Source organism: Rana temporaria, chromosome 12 (assembly GCF_905171775.1).
Source record: "Rana temporaria chromosome 12, aRanTem1.1, whole genome shotgun sequence".
NCBI lineage: Eukaryota > Metazoa > Chordata > Amphibia > Anura > Ranidae > Rana > Rana temporaria.
The window spans coordinates 113654871-113671765 of NC_053500.1; the positions used below are offsets into that span (position 1 = coordinate 113654871).

The 16895-nt window shown below is 43.8% G+C and overlaps 1 protein-coding gene across 1 annotated transcript in view; it reads right to left on the minus strand.

The window, feature by feature from the left end:
* Nucleotides 1-1044: 1044 nt before the first annotated feature.
* SNX21 (sorting nexin family member 21) overlaps nt 1045-16895 on the minus strand; it is a 36376-nt gene continuing 20525 nt past the window's right edge. Inside the window, exons 3-4 of the mRNA XM_040330244.1 lie at nt 14127-14281; nt 1045-3533 (exon numbers count right to left, since the gene is read on the minus strand). Coding sequence (XP_040186178.1) covers nt 2853-3533; nt 14127-14281 — 836 coding nt within the window. The 3' untranslated portion in view covers nt 1045-2852. The remainder of the gene's footprint in view (nt 3534-14126; nt 14282-16895) is intronic.

The window sequence follows — 16895 nt, forward strand, 5'->3', positions numbered from 1 at the left end:
AACAAAGCGATCCCCGCTGAGCATACGTGTGAAAAGGGGCCTAACACTTTGCAGGTCAGCCCAGTGAAAGTAGGGCATAGGAAAAAGTATGTAACAAAATGTAGAATGTGTGGGGAAGGTTCTTGCTACATATATGTGCTAGTGGAGGGTCGCATCCTTGACATTAATAAGTAGTATATAGGTAGGATTTTAGATACCCCTCCCATGAGCACAGAATACATCATTTATATTAAAAGAATATAAAAAAAATCTTTATTTTATCCAATAAAACATTTTAAAAAATACATAGATTTCTCGTTGTGTATTTGTTTTACATTGATATCCTCAATCAATCATTCCCCACCAACTGAATATAATAATTCATGGTGGTTTCTAGTCGAGTTTTGAGATCCACTTATGCACGATATCTATTTTTGATCTTCGTTCAATATTGGACTACTATTTGTCACTTTTGCACAATTTTTATTGTGTTTTATTTAGGTTTATTGTTTTATCTGTTATTAATTAGCACTTGGTGTCATACCACTGTTCATTGAACGTTATTCCATCAAAGGATCACTACTACATATTGTTTCAAGTGGTATATTCAATTATTTTTTCACAGGTTAGGTTAGTGCGGCTACAACCCTTGTTCTTGTTTTATTAGTGTGTATTTTTACTGTATAGCGGCTGCTTATTTAGGTTATTTTGTTTTTTGTTAGCGCAGTATTTACCCTTTTTTCCTGGTTTCTAGTTGAGACTGGGAACAGAGGGTTGACAAGTTTCACAGGGTCACCGCTTCCTCAGGACCTCCTGTTTCTTGTATAAATGCAAGAATACGTGCTCTGAAAGCAAAAGTAACAAAAAAATATTGTATTGTTGCTTTTAGAGCATACGTTGTCCTCTTGTAGCTATACAAAAGAGACAGAAGGTCCTGAGGAAGTGGTGAACCCACAAAACACGTCAACCCTCCCCCGTATCAGCTAGAAACAACCATGGATTATATCCAGTTGGTGGAAAATGGTTGAGGGTATCGATGTAAAAAAAATAAACACACAAGAGAAAATGTATTAAAATATTTTATTGGATAAAATAAATATTTGTACATACTTTATATAATTGATGTAGTCTGTGCTCATTGGAGGGGTAGCTAAAATCCCACCTATATACTACATACAGGGAAAAGTATGGTGGCCACATGAAACAATTCATCTAAACTGATCGAAAAAAAACAAAAAAAATAAAAAACAATAACACACTGAAATGAAAGACCATCTCATTGATCGTTTTTTTTGGGAGCTCTTGATCATTTTGTACTTTGCCAATTCTTGACTGCAACAAAATGTTGTTATCAATCGCTCATATAAATCTCTGCTTGTGTGGTGGAGAACTAGTCGTAATACAGATCAATGAATTGATCTTTTTTTAGATTGTTTGTTAAGTTTTATCATTAGCATTTTAATTAATGATGAATAGTTTGCCCCCATTAGCTAACTGGTGCTGGCGACAAGAGCACACATCTGATGAGACTCTTGGGCATCCTAGGCCATAGATCTATAATACCTAGAAGTAGTTGTGCAAAAAACATTTTAACAACTTGTGTTGGGGGGATTTCAGATGGTAAATGCGAATTGTAGCCAGTTCTTTGTTACTTTCCATACCCAGGTAACAGTTATAGGCTAGCGTATGGCCACTTATGGAGAAAAGATGGTGTCCTGGCTGACACATGTGCCCAGGAAGGTGTATTCCCGGTGTATGCAGATTGTCCCAAAAGCAAACATTAACCAAAAGCATGCTGATCACATGACTATCTGAATGAAGACCCGATCATTGCATTCCCTTCCCGCAGACCCGATCATTGCATTCCCTTCCCGCAGACCCGATCATTGCATTCCCTTCCCGCAGACCCGATCATTGCATTCCCTTCCCGCAGACCCGATCATTGCATTCCCTTTCCGCAGACCCGATCATTGCATTCCCTTTCCGCAGACCCGATCATTGCATTCCCTTTCCGCAGACCTGATCATTGCATTCCCTTTCCGCAGACCTGATCATTGCAGTCCCTTCTAGCAGACCTGGTAATTGCAGTCCCTTCTCGCAGACCTGATCATTGCAGTCCCTTCCCGCAGACCTGATCATTGCATTCCCTTCCCGCAGACCTGATCATTGCATTGCCTTCCCGCAGACCTGATCATTGCATTCCCTTCTCGCAGACCTGATCATTGCATTCCCTTCTCGCAGACCTGATCATTGCAGTCCCTTTCCGCAGACCTGATCATTGCAGTCCCTTTCCGCAGACCTGATCATTGCATTCCCTTCCCGCAAACCTGACCATTGCATTCCTTCCCTTATCTCACCCCGTCTATGGACATCTTTGCACTAATGTTTTCCCATCATCCTTAACTTGAAAAAATTGTAAATAATTAGTCAATTTTAATTTATTTTATCCGGTGAGGTTAGAAGGGTTAGTGTAGTTACCATGTTTCGAGACTAAGGTTTCTATACTTGTTACCTCTGAAACTGGTGAAGAGGAGCTCCGTAAAAATGATCTGTATAAAAACTGAAATAAAAGAAAATAAAAAAAAGGAAAAGAAAAAAAATGTGTAGAATATATTAATGGCTACAATTTTCTAAGCTGAACTAGGCAGAAGGTAGGTTTGGCACATTTTACACTATCCTTCAGCTAGAGTTTTAGGACCTGTCTGGCAGAAGAGTGTGGGTCACAGGGCTTCCTAAATATTGGGGGTTCATTCACACGTGCTAGGGGGGCAGTAAAACTAGGGAGGTTGACTGCAGTTTTACCACGTACCTGAACAAGAGCAAAAATAGAAATGTATAGAATGTAGTGCATATCTGCAAGATGCCTTAGGTGTTCATTTTATGGTCTCTTTAATTAGAATTTCCTTTAGGGTGGGAGCGTTGCTTGTACTGTGTCCAGCCTCTTTCAGCTTCAGCAAGGCAGCCTCAGAGGCCATTTTGTCTCTCCCCACTCTCCAAGACAACTGGATGTGGGCCTGCAGGAAAGCAATAAGTAAAGTCATGTTTTGCTCTTGCGATTCCTGCAGAAGAGCTACTGCCTGTTCGCTGTATGCCTGTGCATCTGCCAGAGTATCCAGCTCTTGGTGGCACACCACCAGCCCAGCGAGCACAATCAGTCTGGGGGTAGACGCCCACGTCGGACAAAGCTTTTCTTGGAGACGCCAACAATTTGTCCATTTTGGGAGTGCTAGATTATATAATCCTGTACATGTAAACTGCTGGGCCTTCTGCATGTCGCTCAAGTAGAAGAATCCCAGGAATTGTGGAGAGTATCGTAGAGTGGGTACTGAAGACACGTGGCAGAGGAACTGCTCAAAGGCACGACTGCGTTTTGCAATGGTTTCCGCTGTGAAGTTCTTATGGAGACGCTTACGAGGAAAAGACACATTGTTCATTTGTTCAGGATAATGAGAGCGTAGACTTTTCCTCAGTCGCTCCAGATCAGAGTATCGACAGGTGACAAAGGCGGGTGAAGGATCATATTGTCCCGAGTGTAGAAGGTAAATGGTGTACATCTGAAAAGGAAAAACAAAAATATGGTAGATCATCATGGCTTGTGTAAAGCTACACTGTGGGGTAGATTCACGTAGAATGGTGTATGTTTGTGCGGGCGTAACGTATCCTATTTACGTTACGCCTCCGCAACTTTTACAGGCAAGTGCCGTATTCTCAAAAGAAAGTTGCGGCGGCGTAGCGTAAATAGGCCGGCGTAAGCCCGCCTAATTTAAATTGTGAAGAGGTGGGCGTGTGTTATGTAAATTAACCATGACCCGACGTGATTGACGTTTTTCACGAACGGTGCATGCGCCGTCCGTGGAATTTCCCAGTGTGCATTGCTCCAAAGTACGCCGCAAGGACGTATTGGTTTTGATGTGAACGTAAATGACGTCCAGCCCCATTCACGGACGACTTACGCAAACAACGTAAATTTTTCAAAATGCGACGCGGGAACGACGTCCATACTTAACATTGGTACGCCGCATATACGCCTCATATAGCAGGGGTAACTTTACGCCGGAAAAAGCCTAATGTAAACGGTGTAACTGTACTGCGTCGGCCGGGCGTACGTTCGTGAATTCGCGCATTTAGCCGATTTACTTATTCTAGGTGTAAATCAGCGTACACGCCCCTAGCGGCCAGCGTAAATATGCAGTTAAGATCCGACGGCGTAAGAGACTTACGCTGGTCGTATCTAATAGAAATCTATGCGTAACTGATTCTATGAATCAGGCACATATATACGACCGGCCAGATACGCCGTCGTATCTCCTTTCTGAATCTGGGCCTGTATATTTAACACAGGGGAACCCTTAAAAATAGCTTTCAGGTACTTGAACTTTCTCTGCCGCAGTTTTTACTTTAATTTACAAATCTACCTACACTGAGACTGGAAAGTGAAAAGAGAAGCAGCATACTGATTAGCTCACTTCTGTCACTCTGCTTTTCCTGCCGATCAGCATGGCTTCTTGCACTGCAGCACACCCAACATCTGGCTTCTACCCAGATGGAAAGGCTCCATTTACAGCTGATCACCGGCGAAATCGTTGCGGGCGAAAAGATCTGCCTGCGGCAAATCGAGACCCTCACAATCTTCTGGAACACATCACAGGTTCCAGAAGACTACAGGACCAGTCACAAGGCGCACCAAGACTCACAAATGCACAGTAGGAAACGGGATGTGAAGCCGCAAGGCTTCACTTCCTGTTTCCCTTACTACAGATGCCAGTGCCTGTACCCAAAGCCAATTAAAGAATCGGCTTGGGTGAGGATCCCTGGACAGGTAAGTGTCCTTTTATTAAAAGTCAGCAGCTATAGTGTTGTCATTTCTTCTGAAGGAGCCTGAAGCTCCTCTTTAATGATTACAAAGTTGCAAAAATTTGTGCTTTTTATATCTGCCTGAAGTAAAGCTTCAAAAAGAAACCCTGATGACTTGTTTATGAAATGCTCCAGCACGGACAATTTTGTATCCACTGGTTTAACCACGCAGTTACTGTTTTTCAGAACCACATAGTTCTCTCAGGCTCAGGTTGACTAACATAGAAACACAAGGAGACTCAACCACTATGTAGATAGTCGATGAGCAGAGTAGGTGCAGTGGTCGTAGCATTCACTTAGAAGTCCAGAAAAAAAGATAAGCCGGCAACCCAAAAGCTGCTTCTTCAACCCCCCCCCCCCCCCCCCCCCCATTTTTTTATTCTTTATTTATGGATATGCAGTATGAAATAGTAATACAGCAAAACGTGTCCTGAAAAAAGGTTATCTGTTGTAACAGAGCTTCAGATACTAGAGGTGAATAGTCCCAAAGCATGTACTATACCACTCTGCAATATAGTAACAAATCACAACTAGCACTTCAGGACAATAGAAAAACTGTAGAAAAAATAACAACGTAATTAACAATATTTGAAGGAACATGACTCATATGAACTAACTTGGAGGGTCAGATCACCTACAGGCACTTCTCTATTGTCAGGTAAGGAGGCTAAAACGCGTTATGTTGGAATTTTTCATTACTGTTGTGCTAATAAATCCTGTAAAGAAGAAGCTTTTGGGTTGCCGGCTTATCTTTGTTATGAACTTTAGGATGACTAACAAAAAAAGAATGGGGGCGGATTAGAGCTTCAGTTAAGTGTTTATTGCCATCTGTGTCATTAATGGGGACAATTACCTCAACTTCCTGTCCCTTTGTAATAGGGACAGAAATCTCATCCATAGGGTTATAAAAAAGAAAAAAAAAGAAGGCAGTTAGCTGCTCTATCAGAATAAGAACTACAAAAAGCGGTGGAGTAATACTTTATCCAACCTATAGGAAGTATAGGTAACAGTCATGAATCGTCAATAATACCTTCATGCCGTCTGTCTGCTTACCTGGTCTGTGTGTCAGCCTTGGGCTGCACTCTCACACCTGCATGGTTAAGTAATCTTTCCTCAGCGTGGCTCCACCCTAGCCTCTAAGCAGGGGTCTCAAACTGGCAGCCCTCCAGCTGTTGCGAAACTACGAGTCCCATTATGCCTCTGGGAGTCATGCTTGTAACTGTCAGCCTTGCAATGTCTCATGGGACTTGTAGTTTCACAACAGCTGGAGGGCCACCAGTTTGAGACCCCTGCTCTACAGGATACACTATTTAAACACTGCTGTCCAAGCCTGCCTTGCCCGAGCAATATTGTGTGTTTGGTTTCCCCATCTCCTGCTTGCCGTGTGTTCCACATCCGTTTCTGTTACTGATCTTGGCTTGTTCTTTGACTATTCGTGTCTGCTTGTTACCCTGACCTTTGGCGTATTCTCAGTTTATCCTTGTCTGCTGGTTGCTTCAACCTTTGGCTTATCTGACTATCCCTTGTCGTCCTAACCTGCTGCTTCCCCTATATCCCCCTGTAGCCTACCGTGAGCATGAGCTTGGAGACCCTGGGGGCCGCGACCTGGAGCCACTTGGAACGCAGTCCATCCTCACCACTAGAGGCTCCGGTGAACACCTGCTGGCTCTTAGACTCCGCGCCCTGGGGAATCTTATGCTCTATCTCCCAGTGGGATCCATGTTGGTGCTCCAGTGGACCTGCTTTTCTGAACCACCCAGAGTTCCATCCGCAGCAGTCAGCCATAGGATCCACTACAATAGTGGTGCACTCCTGACCCCAATGGTGTGCATCTGTCACCTGGCCTCAGGTGACCTGACAGTAACATCTTGTTGCAGCCATAGTAACCCCACATTACACGCGCACAGTCTGATGACATTTGTAATCGGATTTAAAAAAATAAAAAAATCAGGAGGTTTTAAAAGAAGCTGGGCATGCTAAACGTAGGACTGACCTTTTTATAAAAATATGACCAATGTTGCCAAGGCCTGCATTTCACATGGCTGGTACTGTAAATCCAGATGTCGGAGGAACAGCAGTGATTTGGCTTGTTCTGGCTAGGTTTGAAATGTATGAAAAACCCCAACAATTAACTTACCGTACATACTCAAGTATAAGCTGAGTTTTTCAGCCCTGTTTTTTAGGGCTGAAAATACCCCCTTCGGCTTATACTCGAGTCAGTGTACCTGAAATTGAGAGGCTGCGGGCGTCCATTGTTTAAAACTTGCGGTCTCCTTCTGGTCCCTTCCGCGATTGGCCGGACTGTGTCTGCTGAGAAAAGCCTATCACGAATGGTCTCTCATCCTCGGGTTTCCCAGCAGACACAGTGTTCCGCCAATCACGGACGCCTTTTCATCCTCGGACAAGAGGACGTCCGTGATTGGCGGAACACTGAACACAGTGGGGCAGATCCACGTACAGCGGCGCATATTTCCACCAAGCGTAGCGTATCCAAGATACACTACGCCGCAACTTACTTTTTTTTTCGAATCCTCAAAGAATCCGCGCCGTAAGTTACGGCGGCGTAGTGTATCTTTGGCGGTGTAAGGGCGCACAATTCAAATCGTTGTGATTGGGGCGTGTTTTATGTAAATACGTTGTGACCCGACGTAAATTACTTTTTTTTTTAACTGCGCATGCGCCGTCCGTGGGGGTATCCCAGTGCGCATGCTCGAAATTAAACCGGAACAAGCCAATGCTTACGACAGTGACGTCATTCTACGCAAATCTCTATTCGAATGACTTACGCAAACGACGTAAAAAAATTCAAAATTGGACGCGGGAACGACAGCCATACTTAACATTGAGTACGCCTCATTATAGCAGCTATAACTATACGCCAGAAAAAGCCAAACGCAAACGACGTAAAAAAAAAAGCGCCGGGCGGACGTACGTTCGTGGATCGCTGTATCTAGCCAATTTGGAAACGCCACCTAGCGGCCGACGGAAAAATGCACCTACGATCCGACGGCGTACCAAGACGTACGCCTGTCGGATCGAGCCCAGATGCAGTCGTATCTTGTTTTGTAGATGATAAACTGAGTCCGAGGATGAGAGCACGTCCGTGATAGGTGGAACGGTGTCTGCTGAAAAACTCATCACGGAAGGGACCAGGAGGAGACCGTGAGTTTTGAACAATGAATGGAGGCCCGCAGCCTGTCAATTTCAGGTACACCGACGATGGGCACAGTGAGGCTGCAATGGGCACAGTGAGGCGTGCACATGTGCATTGTTGACCCTCTTTTCTGCTTACAGTAGCTGCTGCATTCTCACCCTAGGCTTATACTCCAGTCAATAAGTTTTCCCATTTTTTTTTGTGGTAAAATTAGGTACCTCAGCTTATACTTGAGTATATTCAGTATTTTATTGGCTTCCTTTTGGTCTGTTAAATAGATCAATAAAAGGGTTTTATATCCATTCTCATATGTGCAAGAAAAAAAACTGTTGATCTTGCCAGAAATCTTGTGAGCTGATAACTTCCTGTGCCATTATCAGTTGTCATTGCGGTCAGTGCCTTTTCCTGTAGTTTACACTGACACTTCTCTACTTACTAATGTAAAAATCTCCCATCATTAATGTTTAATTTTCCTTGCAGGTTACATCACTAAGCAAAGCTTGCAGCAAGTCCCCAGCTTATGTAACAAGTAATATAATCCTGACAGTGTGAGATTCATATTGTGGAATTCATGCAAAGTGAAGGGTTCAAAAGGAGTGATCTCTGTGCAATTCCTATAGAACGTCTAGAACGATGAAGATTTTTCTAAACATAAAAATTCCATACTTTTCATAAATTGGGTTCAATTCACAAAGCTGTACACAGCACACTGAAGCTAAAAAAAACAAAAAAAAAAAAAAACACACACACACACACACACACACACACACACACACACACACACTATAAAAAAAACGCCAGTAGCTTTGCAGGGAGCCTTTCAACATTTTTTAGTGTTTTTGCAATAGCGTTTATTAGCGTTTTTCAGTGTATGGTTTTTTAGCTAGATAGAGTTCAGTTTATGGGCTTTTAAAAAAAAAAAAAAAAAGCCCAAAATGCCAATAAACTTCAGTTTATCAGCTTCAGTGTGCATGGAGCCTAAGGATTTTCAGCAGGGTTCAAGTCCTCCGGGAACGTGTGGGAACGGAGTTCCTGCACTTTTTTCACAGCATGAACGCAGTTCCCTTTGCAGGACTAGAGCAGCCGAGAGCTGCCGAGTCGCCCGAGCCAATTCTTCACTAAGCGGCGATGCCCAGCTCGAGTCACTCTCAGGGGCAGGCGAACCTTAGTAATACATTATGTTACTGCCCGCTTCCTGTATATGGATTCATCGGGTAGTGTGCGGGTATTCCGTCACTTCCTCAATGCCGCAATGTCTCCTGGGAGATTTTGTCATTGTTCCCAGGAGACATTGCGGAAGTCTGCCGCGAGTTATCGCGGGATTTAGAAAGAACTTGCTTAAAGTTCATTCTAAATCCCGCGATAACTCGGGGCAGACCTCCGCAATGTTTCCTGGGAACAATGACAAAAGCTCCCAGGAGACATTGCGGCATTGAGGAAGTGACGGAATACCCGCACACTACCTGATAAATCCATATACAGGAAGCGGCCAGTAACATAAAGTATTACTAAGGTACAGTGGAACGAAAAAAAAAAAAACATGCGGATTAGTAATTATGCATATGAGCGTATCATTTTTTTTTTTTTGTTGTGGGGGAGTGGATCTTGGGTGGAAGTTCCCACACTTTTTTCCCCAGGACTTGACCCCTGATTTTCAGCCATATCACTGAGGGCCTGCTTTTTTTTCCCATACAAGTCATTTGGAAAGCGAAAGAAGCTTAAAAACAGGTTGCTGCGAATTACAGCCAAACTCTAGGTTTACTTTTACTTTGCAATAGTTTTGTTTGGACCAAACAGGTTCCTTTTTTTTTCACCAATACATGTGGCTGCAGTCAGAACTGTATAAACTATATGTAGCATCAGCTACATACAGTGCTGTGTTCTGGCAGCGGCATGGGGACTTCCCGTCCTGTTCCCAGAACAAGATGGAGTCAGGCCAAGTGCTGCTCAGACAGCCATTCAAAAGACAGCTTTGCATTTTATGAATGAATACAAGGCTCTCCAATTGGCATGGAGAGGCAGACAAGCAACTTCAAAATCTCTACCTCAGCTAATTTTAGGAAGCATTGTATTCATTAATAAAATACAAAGCTTCCTGTGAATGGCTAAGCAGCGTTTATATTTTGTTCTGGGAACAGGACGGGAAGTCCCCATACCACTGCCACAACACAGTGCTGTATACGAATGCTACATACAGTTGTGCTCATAAGTTTACATACCCTGGCAGAGATTATGATTTCTTGGCCATTTTTCAGAGACTATGAATAACAAAAACTTTTCTTTGGCCGAAGCCATTTATTATCAATCAACTGTGTTTACTCTTTAAATAATAATGGCAACAGAAACTACCCAAATCAAAAGTTTATATACCCTAGTTCTTGACGACCATGTATTGCCGCCTTTAGCACCAATGACGGCTTGAAATCTTTTGTGGTATTTGGGGGGGGGGGGGGGATGAGGCTCTTTATCTTCACAGATGGTAAAGCTGCCCATTCCTCTTGGCTCAAAGCCTCCAGTTCCTGTAAATTCTTGGGCTATCTTGCATGAACGGCACGTTTGAGATCTCCCCAGAGTGGCTCAATGATATTGAGGTCAGGGGACCGAGATGGCCACTCCAGAACCTTCACTTTATTCTGCTGTAGCCAATGACAGGTTGACTTGGCCTAGTGTTTTGGATCTTTGTGATGTTGGAATGTCCAAGTACGTCCCATGCGCAGCTTCCTGGCTGATGAAGGCAAATGTTCCTTCAGTATTTTTTGATAACATACTGCATTCATTTTGCCATCAATTTTGACCAAATTTCCTGTGCCTTTGTAGCTCACACTTTCCCAAAACATCAGCGATCCACCTCCGTGTTTCACAGTAGGAATGGTGTACCTTTCATCATAGGCCTTGTTGACTCCTCTCTAAATGTAGCGTTTATGGTTGTGGCCAAGAAGCTTAAATGTTGGTCTCATCACTCCACTTTGTGCCAGAAGGTTTGAGGCTTTGACATTTGCATAGTAATGGCTCTCTTCTGGCAACGCCACCATGCAGACCATCTTTCATCAAGTGCCTCCTTACTGTGCATCTTGAAACAGCCAAACCACGTTTTTAGAGAGTCTTGTATTTTACCTGAAGTTATTTGTGGGGTTTTTTTTGGATATCTATTTATATGTGTTTTATACAGTTCAACTACCTTTTCCCACAGATCGTTTGACAATTCTTTTGCTTTCCCCATGACTCAGAATCCAGAAACGTCGGTGCAGCACACACACACGTGCATGCGCCGTAGGGAACCGGGTAGTGAAGCCGGAGCGCTTGACTTCCTGGTTCCCTCACTGAGGATGGAGGGGGGAGCAGCAGAGTGACGAGCGATCGCTCGTCCTCTGCTGCGGACGCCGCTGGACTCCAGGACAGGTAAGTGTCCTAATATTAAAAGTCAGCAGCTGCAGTATTTGTAGCTGCTGGCTTTTAATATATATTTTTTTTTTTAGTGGCACAGCCACTTTAAGTTGATTGACAATGGTTCCCAGCAGGAGCCTCACTATGAAACTGCAGACACTCGTAGCAAGTATAGCAGCTGCACTGGCTAGTCAGATATACTCTGCTCACCCCGCTATGGGGAAGAACGATGTGAATCAGGCTGTGCAGCTATGTGATTTTTTAAGTAAATGCATTGCGAGTCATAAAATACTATTTGCTGTAATCCAATAGGTTCCTAATGGAGTGTTCAAATAATTTAAAGTTGTGTGTGTGTGTATTTTTATTAAACAGGAAATGTGTCCTTCCTTTCTTGTAAAAAGTTTTATTGGATCTAGTTTGCTTCCTCAGCAACTGGGTGTATAAAGTCTGTAGTTGTCCTTCTAGTGCTACAGGTTCAGTGACTTGTGATGAACCAGACTCACGAGGGCTGATGAAGTGTGTACAGAAATGTATATTAGGTTCTAATGCTATATGATGAGCTGCTGGGTGGTAAAGGCTGTAGGGTACATGTGATGTTAAATTGTAGAAGCATGCAAGCCACATTCCTATACAGATAGGCTTAATCCACTACTACAAACCGAGTTTGCATTTTTAGTCAGAAGGATATTCGTAGTATTGGAAAGGAGAATGTAGTTGTCAGCAACCCCTCTACCTCTCTAGACAGCTGTTGACCAAGGAACCCAGTCAATGTAAACAGCCTGACGTGGGACTTCCCAGGGTTACATCCCCAGGATAAGGGCCAATTCCTGTTAACTACCCAACGCCATGTCATTAGACAGGGAAATTGAACTTGGCAAGGATTAGCCCCGAAGTCCAGATTCTAATAGCATACGAAAACTAGTTTTAAGGCCAGTTTACACCATAGTAATGCAGTCTGGATGTGTTCCAGATCACATTTTTTCATGCAGTCCAGTACATTTTCCTCTACAATTTCTTAAAAGTTAAGAAAAAAGAGAACTCATTTTTCATTATTTTTTTTTTAAACAACAAACCTCCTCTGTGCAGTTGGTTTAGCAGAGAGCAGCTCAGATCTGCCTCTTCGCCGCTCCTGGCCCCTCCCTCCTGTCAAGTGCCCCCACAGCAAGCAGCTTGCTATGGGGGCACCCAATCCGAGTCACAGCTTCCTGTGTCCATTCAGACAGAGCCCCGCCCCCTCCCCTGATTGGCCTACTGACTGACAGCTGCAGCAGCCAATGGCGCTGTTGCGTCTCTCCAAATCAGCAGAAGAGTCCTGGACAGCTTAGACATTTAATGGAGAGAAATGGGGCCCAGAGATGTTGGGGAGGCCGCCACACAGAATTTTTTTTTTTTTTAATCTAAAAATTGCATAGAATGCATGAAGATGAAAAAAAAAAAAATAATAATAAAAAAAAACCCACACCACACCTGTGCGTTCCAGTGCGTTTTTGATGAATGACTTTTAATCCTTTTTAGACAAAGATACTGCCACCTCCTGAATGCCTGTTTGATTTTTTCGCATGTAAATACCATGCTGCAACCATTTGTCCAGTGTGGTCCCATCTCCTGTCAAACTTGACATGTTGAAATTTGCTGCTGCCGTGGCATTTTTACAGACCCCTCTAGCTGCCATGGTAGCTTTTAGGTGGGCAGTCGACGGTGGGGGAGCTTGGTAGTTATAACAAAAACACACACACACACACACGGGCAGCAAAGGGCTGGTACAAACAAGGCCTTAAAAAACTACAGCTGAAAAATATATTCTGCAACACTTCCAGGTAAGTCGGATGCCTGGACCCATGCTACCAGGTCCGCCGGTTCATCTACAGTTCTGTGTGGTTCCATTCACTAGCTTCTAAATCACTACAGTACTATCCACTGGCTCTTACAGAATACCACAACATGCAGCGGGGCACCAGGCATCCCATAACCCCTGGAAGTATCGGATAACCTGCTGCCAATCTATAGCCCTGGTTCACATCAGTGCAGCTTTGAAATCGCGCTACTTTAAAGCCATGGATTACCATTTTGGGCCTCCAAACTTCATTGCAGCTTGAGACTTCATTTAACAGAAGTCTATGCAAGTCGCAATGAATTCCCCAAAAAAGTAGGGCTGGAACCTTTTTCAAAGTCTCTGCAATTTGGGCGGCTCCATTGCTGGCAATGGGAAGCAACTTGTCATGCGATATTTCACTGTCAAATCGCATGACCAAATGTACCAGTGTACGCTCTGAAAGCTCTACAGAAGCTGAAAACCCTTGTGTCAAACAAACACTTCTAACTATGTTGAATGCCTGGTCCCCAGCTGTGTAATTCCATCTGTCAACACCTACAGCAATGTTGTGTCCTGCAGTGATGTAGGGACCAGCAAATGGTACCATAGCAGGAGATCATGCCTCAGACATTCCCGGAAGTGTTAGATGAAAAACATTCTTCAGCCACCAGAGCTCTTCAACAGAAGATTTTAAAAAAAAAATAATTATATATATATATATATATATATATATATATATATATATATATATATATATATATATATATATATATATATATATATATATATATATATATATATATATATATATATATATATATATATATATATATATATATATATATTTTTTTTTTATTATATTATATATACATATACACACCCCACCAGTTATTCGTTGATATTATACAGGTCATTAGGAAAAATACATTCTGCAGTACTCACCACATACTTGGCATGAATGTCACGCACAATATTAGCCTCCGTCACCTCGAACGTCAACCTGATGGGCACGCTGTGTTCTTGAGTATGTGCCCACATCTCGCTCAGTTGTTGTGTTAGAAGAGGACGGGCATTCGGCTCCTCCAGCACTCTACCTTCTAAAAGAGAGCGAGAATGTTTAAATACAGTAAATGAGAACAAAGTCGAAAGAGGTTTTTAACCTCTAGTGCACAATCTGAATGTGATGGCCATACATGTTCAATCTATTTTATCTTTCACTAGCTGAATACCCGGCATTGCCCGGTCTTCCTATCTTAAAGCGGTTGTAAACCGCATAAACTTTTTTTTTTTTCCCAAACCTGCAATGCAAAAGGCATAATAGGCTAGTACCACTTACCTGGTCCACGCCGAGCAGGATGTCATCTTGCTCCGGCGTGTCTTCCGGGTATCGCCGCTCCAGCTGGAGCGGCGATGACGTCACTCCCGCGCGTGCGGGAGATTTAAAATCGGCATTTTCGTGTTCGTCCCTTTGAAAATTTTTGCACAAAAGCTGTGTACTAAACAATCAGATTATCGTCCGATCCCTTTAAAAGCGATATTTTTGTGTACGATTTTCTGATCATGTGTACGGGCCTTAACCCTAAAGTACTGTATGTGAATCCAGTCTAAACAAATTAAATCTCCTTTATCTAAGCCCCTTTATTTATTTTCATAGCAACCTCTTAAAGCGGTTGTAAACCTGCATCAAAATTAGCTCATTATGAAATACTTACCTCGGAACGAGGTGTGTAGAACTTATCTGGTCCACGCCGAGCGAGATATCATCTTGACTCGGCGTGTCTTCCGGGTATCGCCGCTCCAGCGCTGTGATTGGCTGGAGCGGCGATGACGTCACTCCTGCGCATGCGCGCGGGAGATTTAAATTCAGCAAGGTCCGGCGGCGGCCGGTCCTTTCGCCGTAGATCCCCCCTGCGCATGCGCCGCTGCAATTAGTGGCGCATTGCGAGGGGAATATCTCCTAAACCGTGCAGGTTTAGGAGATATTCTCCTTACCTACAGGTAAGCCTTGTTATAGGTAAAAGTAAAAAAAGTGGGTTTACAACCACTTTAAGTTATCTATTTTAACCGATTACATATACAGGCATACCCAGTGCTTTAAGTGGGCCAAAAGAGGTGCCGGTACTCTATTAGGCGCCGGTGCTCCCCCCCCCAATATTGATTATAATGAGCTCTCATGGAGGTAACATGGAGGGAGGGAGCTAACAGAAATGAAAATTGTCCATCACCACCAATAAAATGGTATTTCCAATTGCCATCAAATTACGTTTTTTCCTGACCTACCTTGTGGCAGCAGAGCGAGGCAGGCACTGAAGTCGGCGGGCAAATGGGAGGTCTGGTCTAGCAGGTCTGGTCCGCTGCTCTCACAGTAACTGACTGACTCGTCTCCACCCCCCGGGAGCAGGCTGAGCTTGACTCAAGCACATAGCCGACGCCGCCCGCACGGCCGCGGAGACTACAACTCCCATGATAATTAGCGGCACTGTGGCGACGTCACATGACAATAACAGTCATGATTCCGTCATTCAGCGCCGCAGACAGATCGCGGACAGCCGCGGCGGCTATTGTTTCGCGGTCTGTCTGCAATACAAACAGACAACATTACTTGGGGGGGCACACAGTAAAATTGGGGGGGACGTGGCCCGCTCAGGCCCCACCCTGGAGACGCCCCTGACTACAATGCTGTAGCTAGCTCTCCGCTGCGTTCCGGTACCGGAAACCCACGTACTGGGTGCACGGAGAGGTGCTGGTACTCTCCAGGGCCATTTTTGGAAGTGGCGGTACTGAGTACCGCCGCGTTCCGGCCCACTTAAAGCACTGGGCATACCCCACTTTTAAGTACACAATGGGACCAGAGCATGTATGCAAAACGAAAATGTACTTAGAGAGAAACAATACCTTTTTTGACTTATAGGGTGTAGTGGAGGGTCAGGGGGTGTAGTGGGGTGTTAGGAGCTGTAGTTAAGTTTTCAGGGGCTGTAGTGGGGGTGTCAGGGGCACACTGGAACATGGCAGGCTATGCTCTCGGAGCTTCAGCTCCTTCTATTGCGGCTGCAAAATGTCTGTACAGTGCTTGTAAGGTACTTTACATACACTTGTGGGTATGTCCTTACTCGCGAGTGTATGTAAAGTGAGAGTGCACTTAAAGCGGGGTATGCCTGTAAATTGATGTGTAAAAAAAAAAAAAAACTGCAAAGAACTGATTATGGAAAAGAATTGAGATCATAGCTCACTTGAAATCACAATTTCCTTCATTTATTAATCTGGTGATAAAGGAACCCCTTTTTTTTTTTCATATTAAAAAGGAAAAAGCCCTATACATCCATTTTTATCTGCAATCTTCAGGACCATCCAATGAGGTCACAGGTCCTTCCTCTTTTTACTTGGTCCTTGTCCATACACAAGGATGGTTACTGCGAGTCCAGGTTACATATGGAGCACCAGCCTGGTACCGCAGGAGATGGTTTGGATGATGCCAACCTTCATTAGACCCAGGAAATAAGCAGCTGATGCAGGGCTGATATTCCTGGGGATAGGATGAATAGTGCAGAAAAAGCTGGGTTTTTTTTATTTACTTTTAATGATAGGTACATTGCAGCAAAGTAGAAAAAAATAAGTATAGAGGTGCTGTTTTAAAATTCACACACTTCCTTAAACTAAATCTCTATAAAACGGAGTTACTAATATTCCCCCCTGCCCGTGCCCCGCTCCATG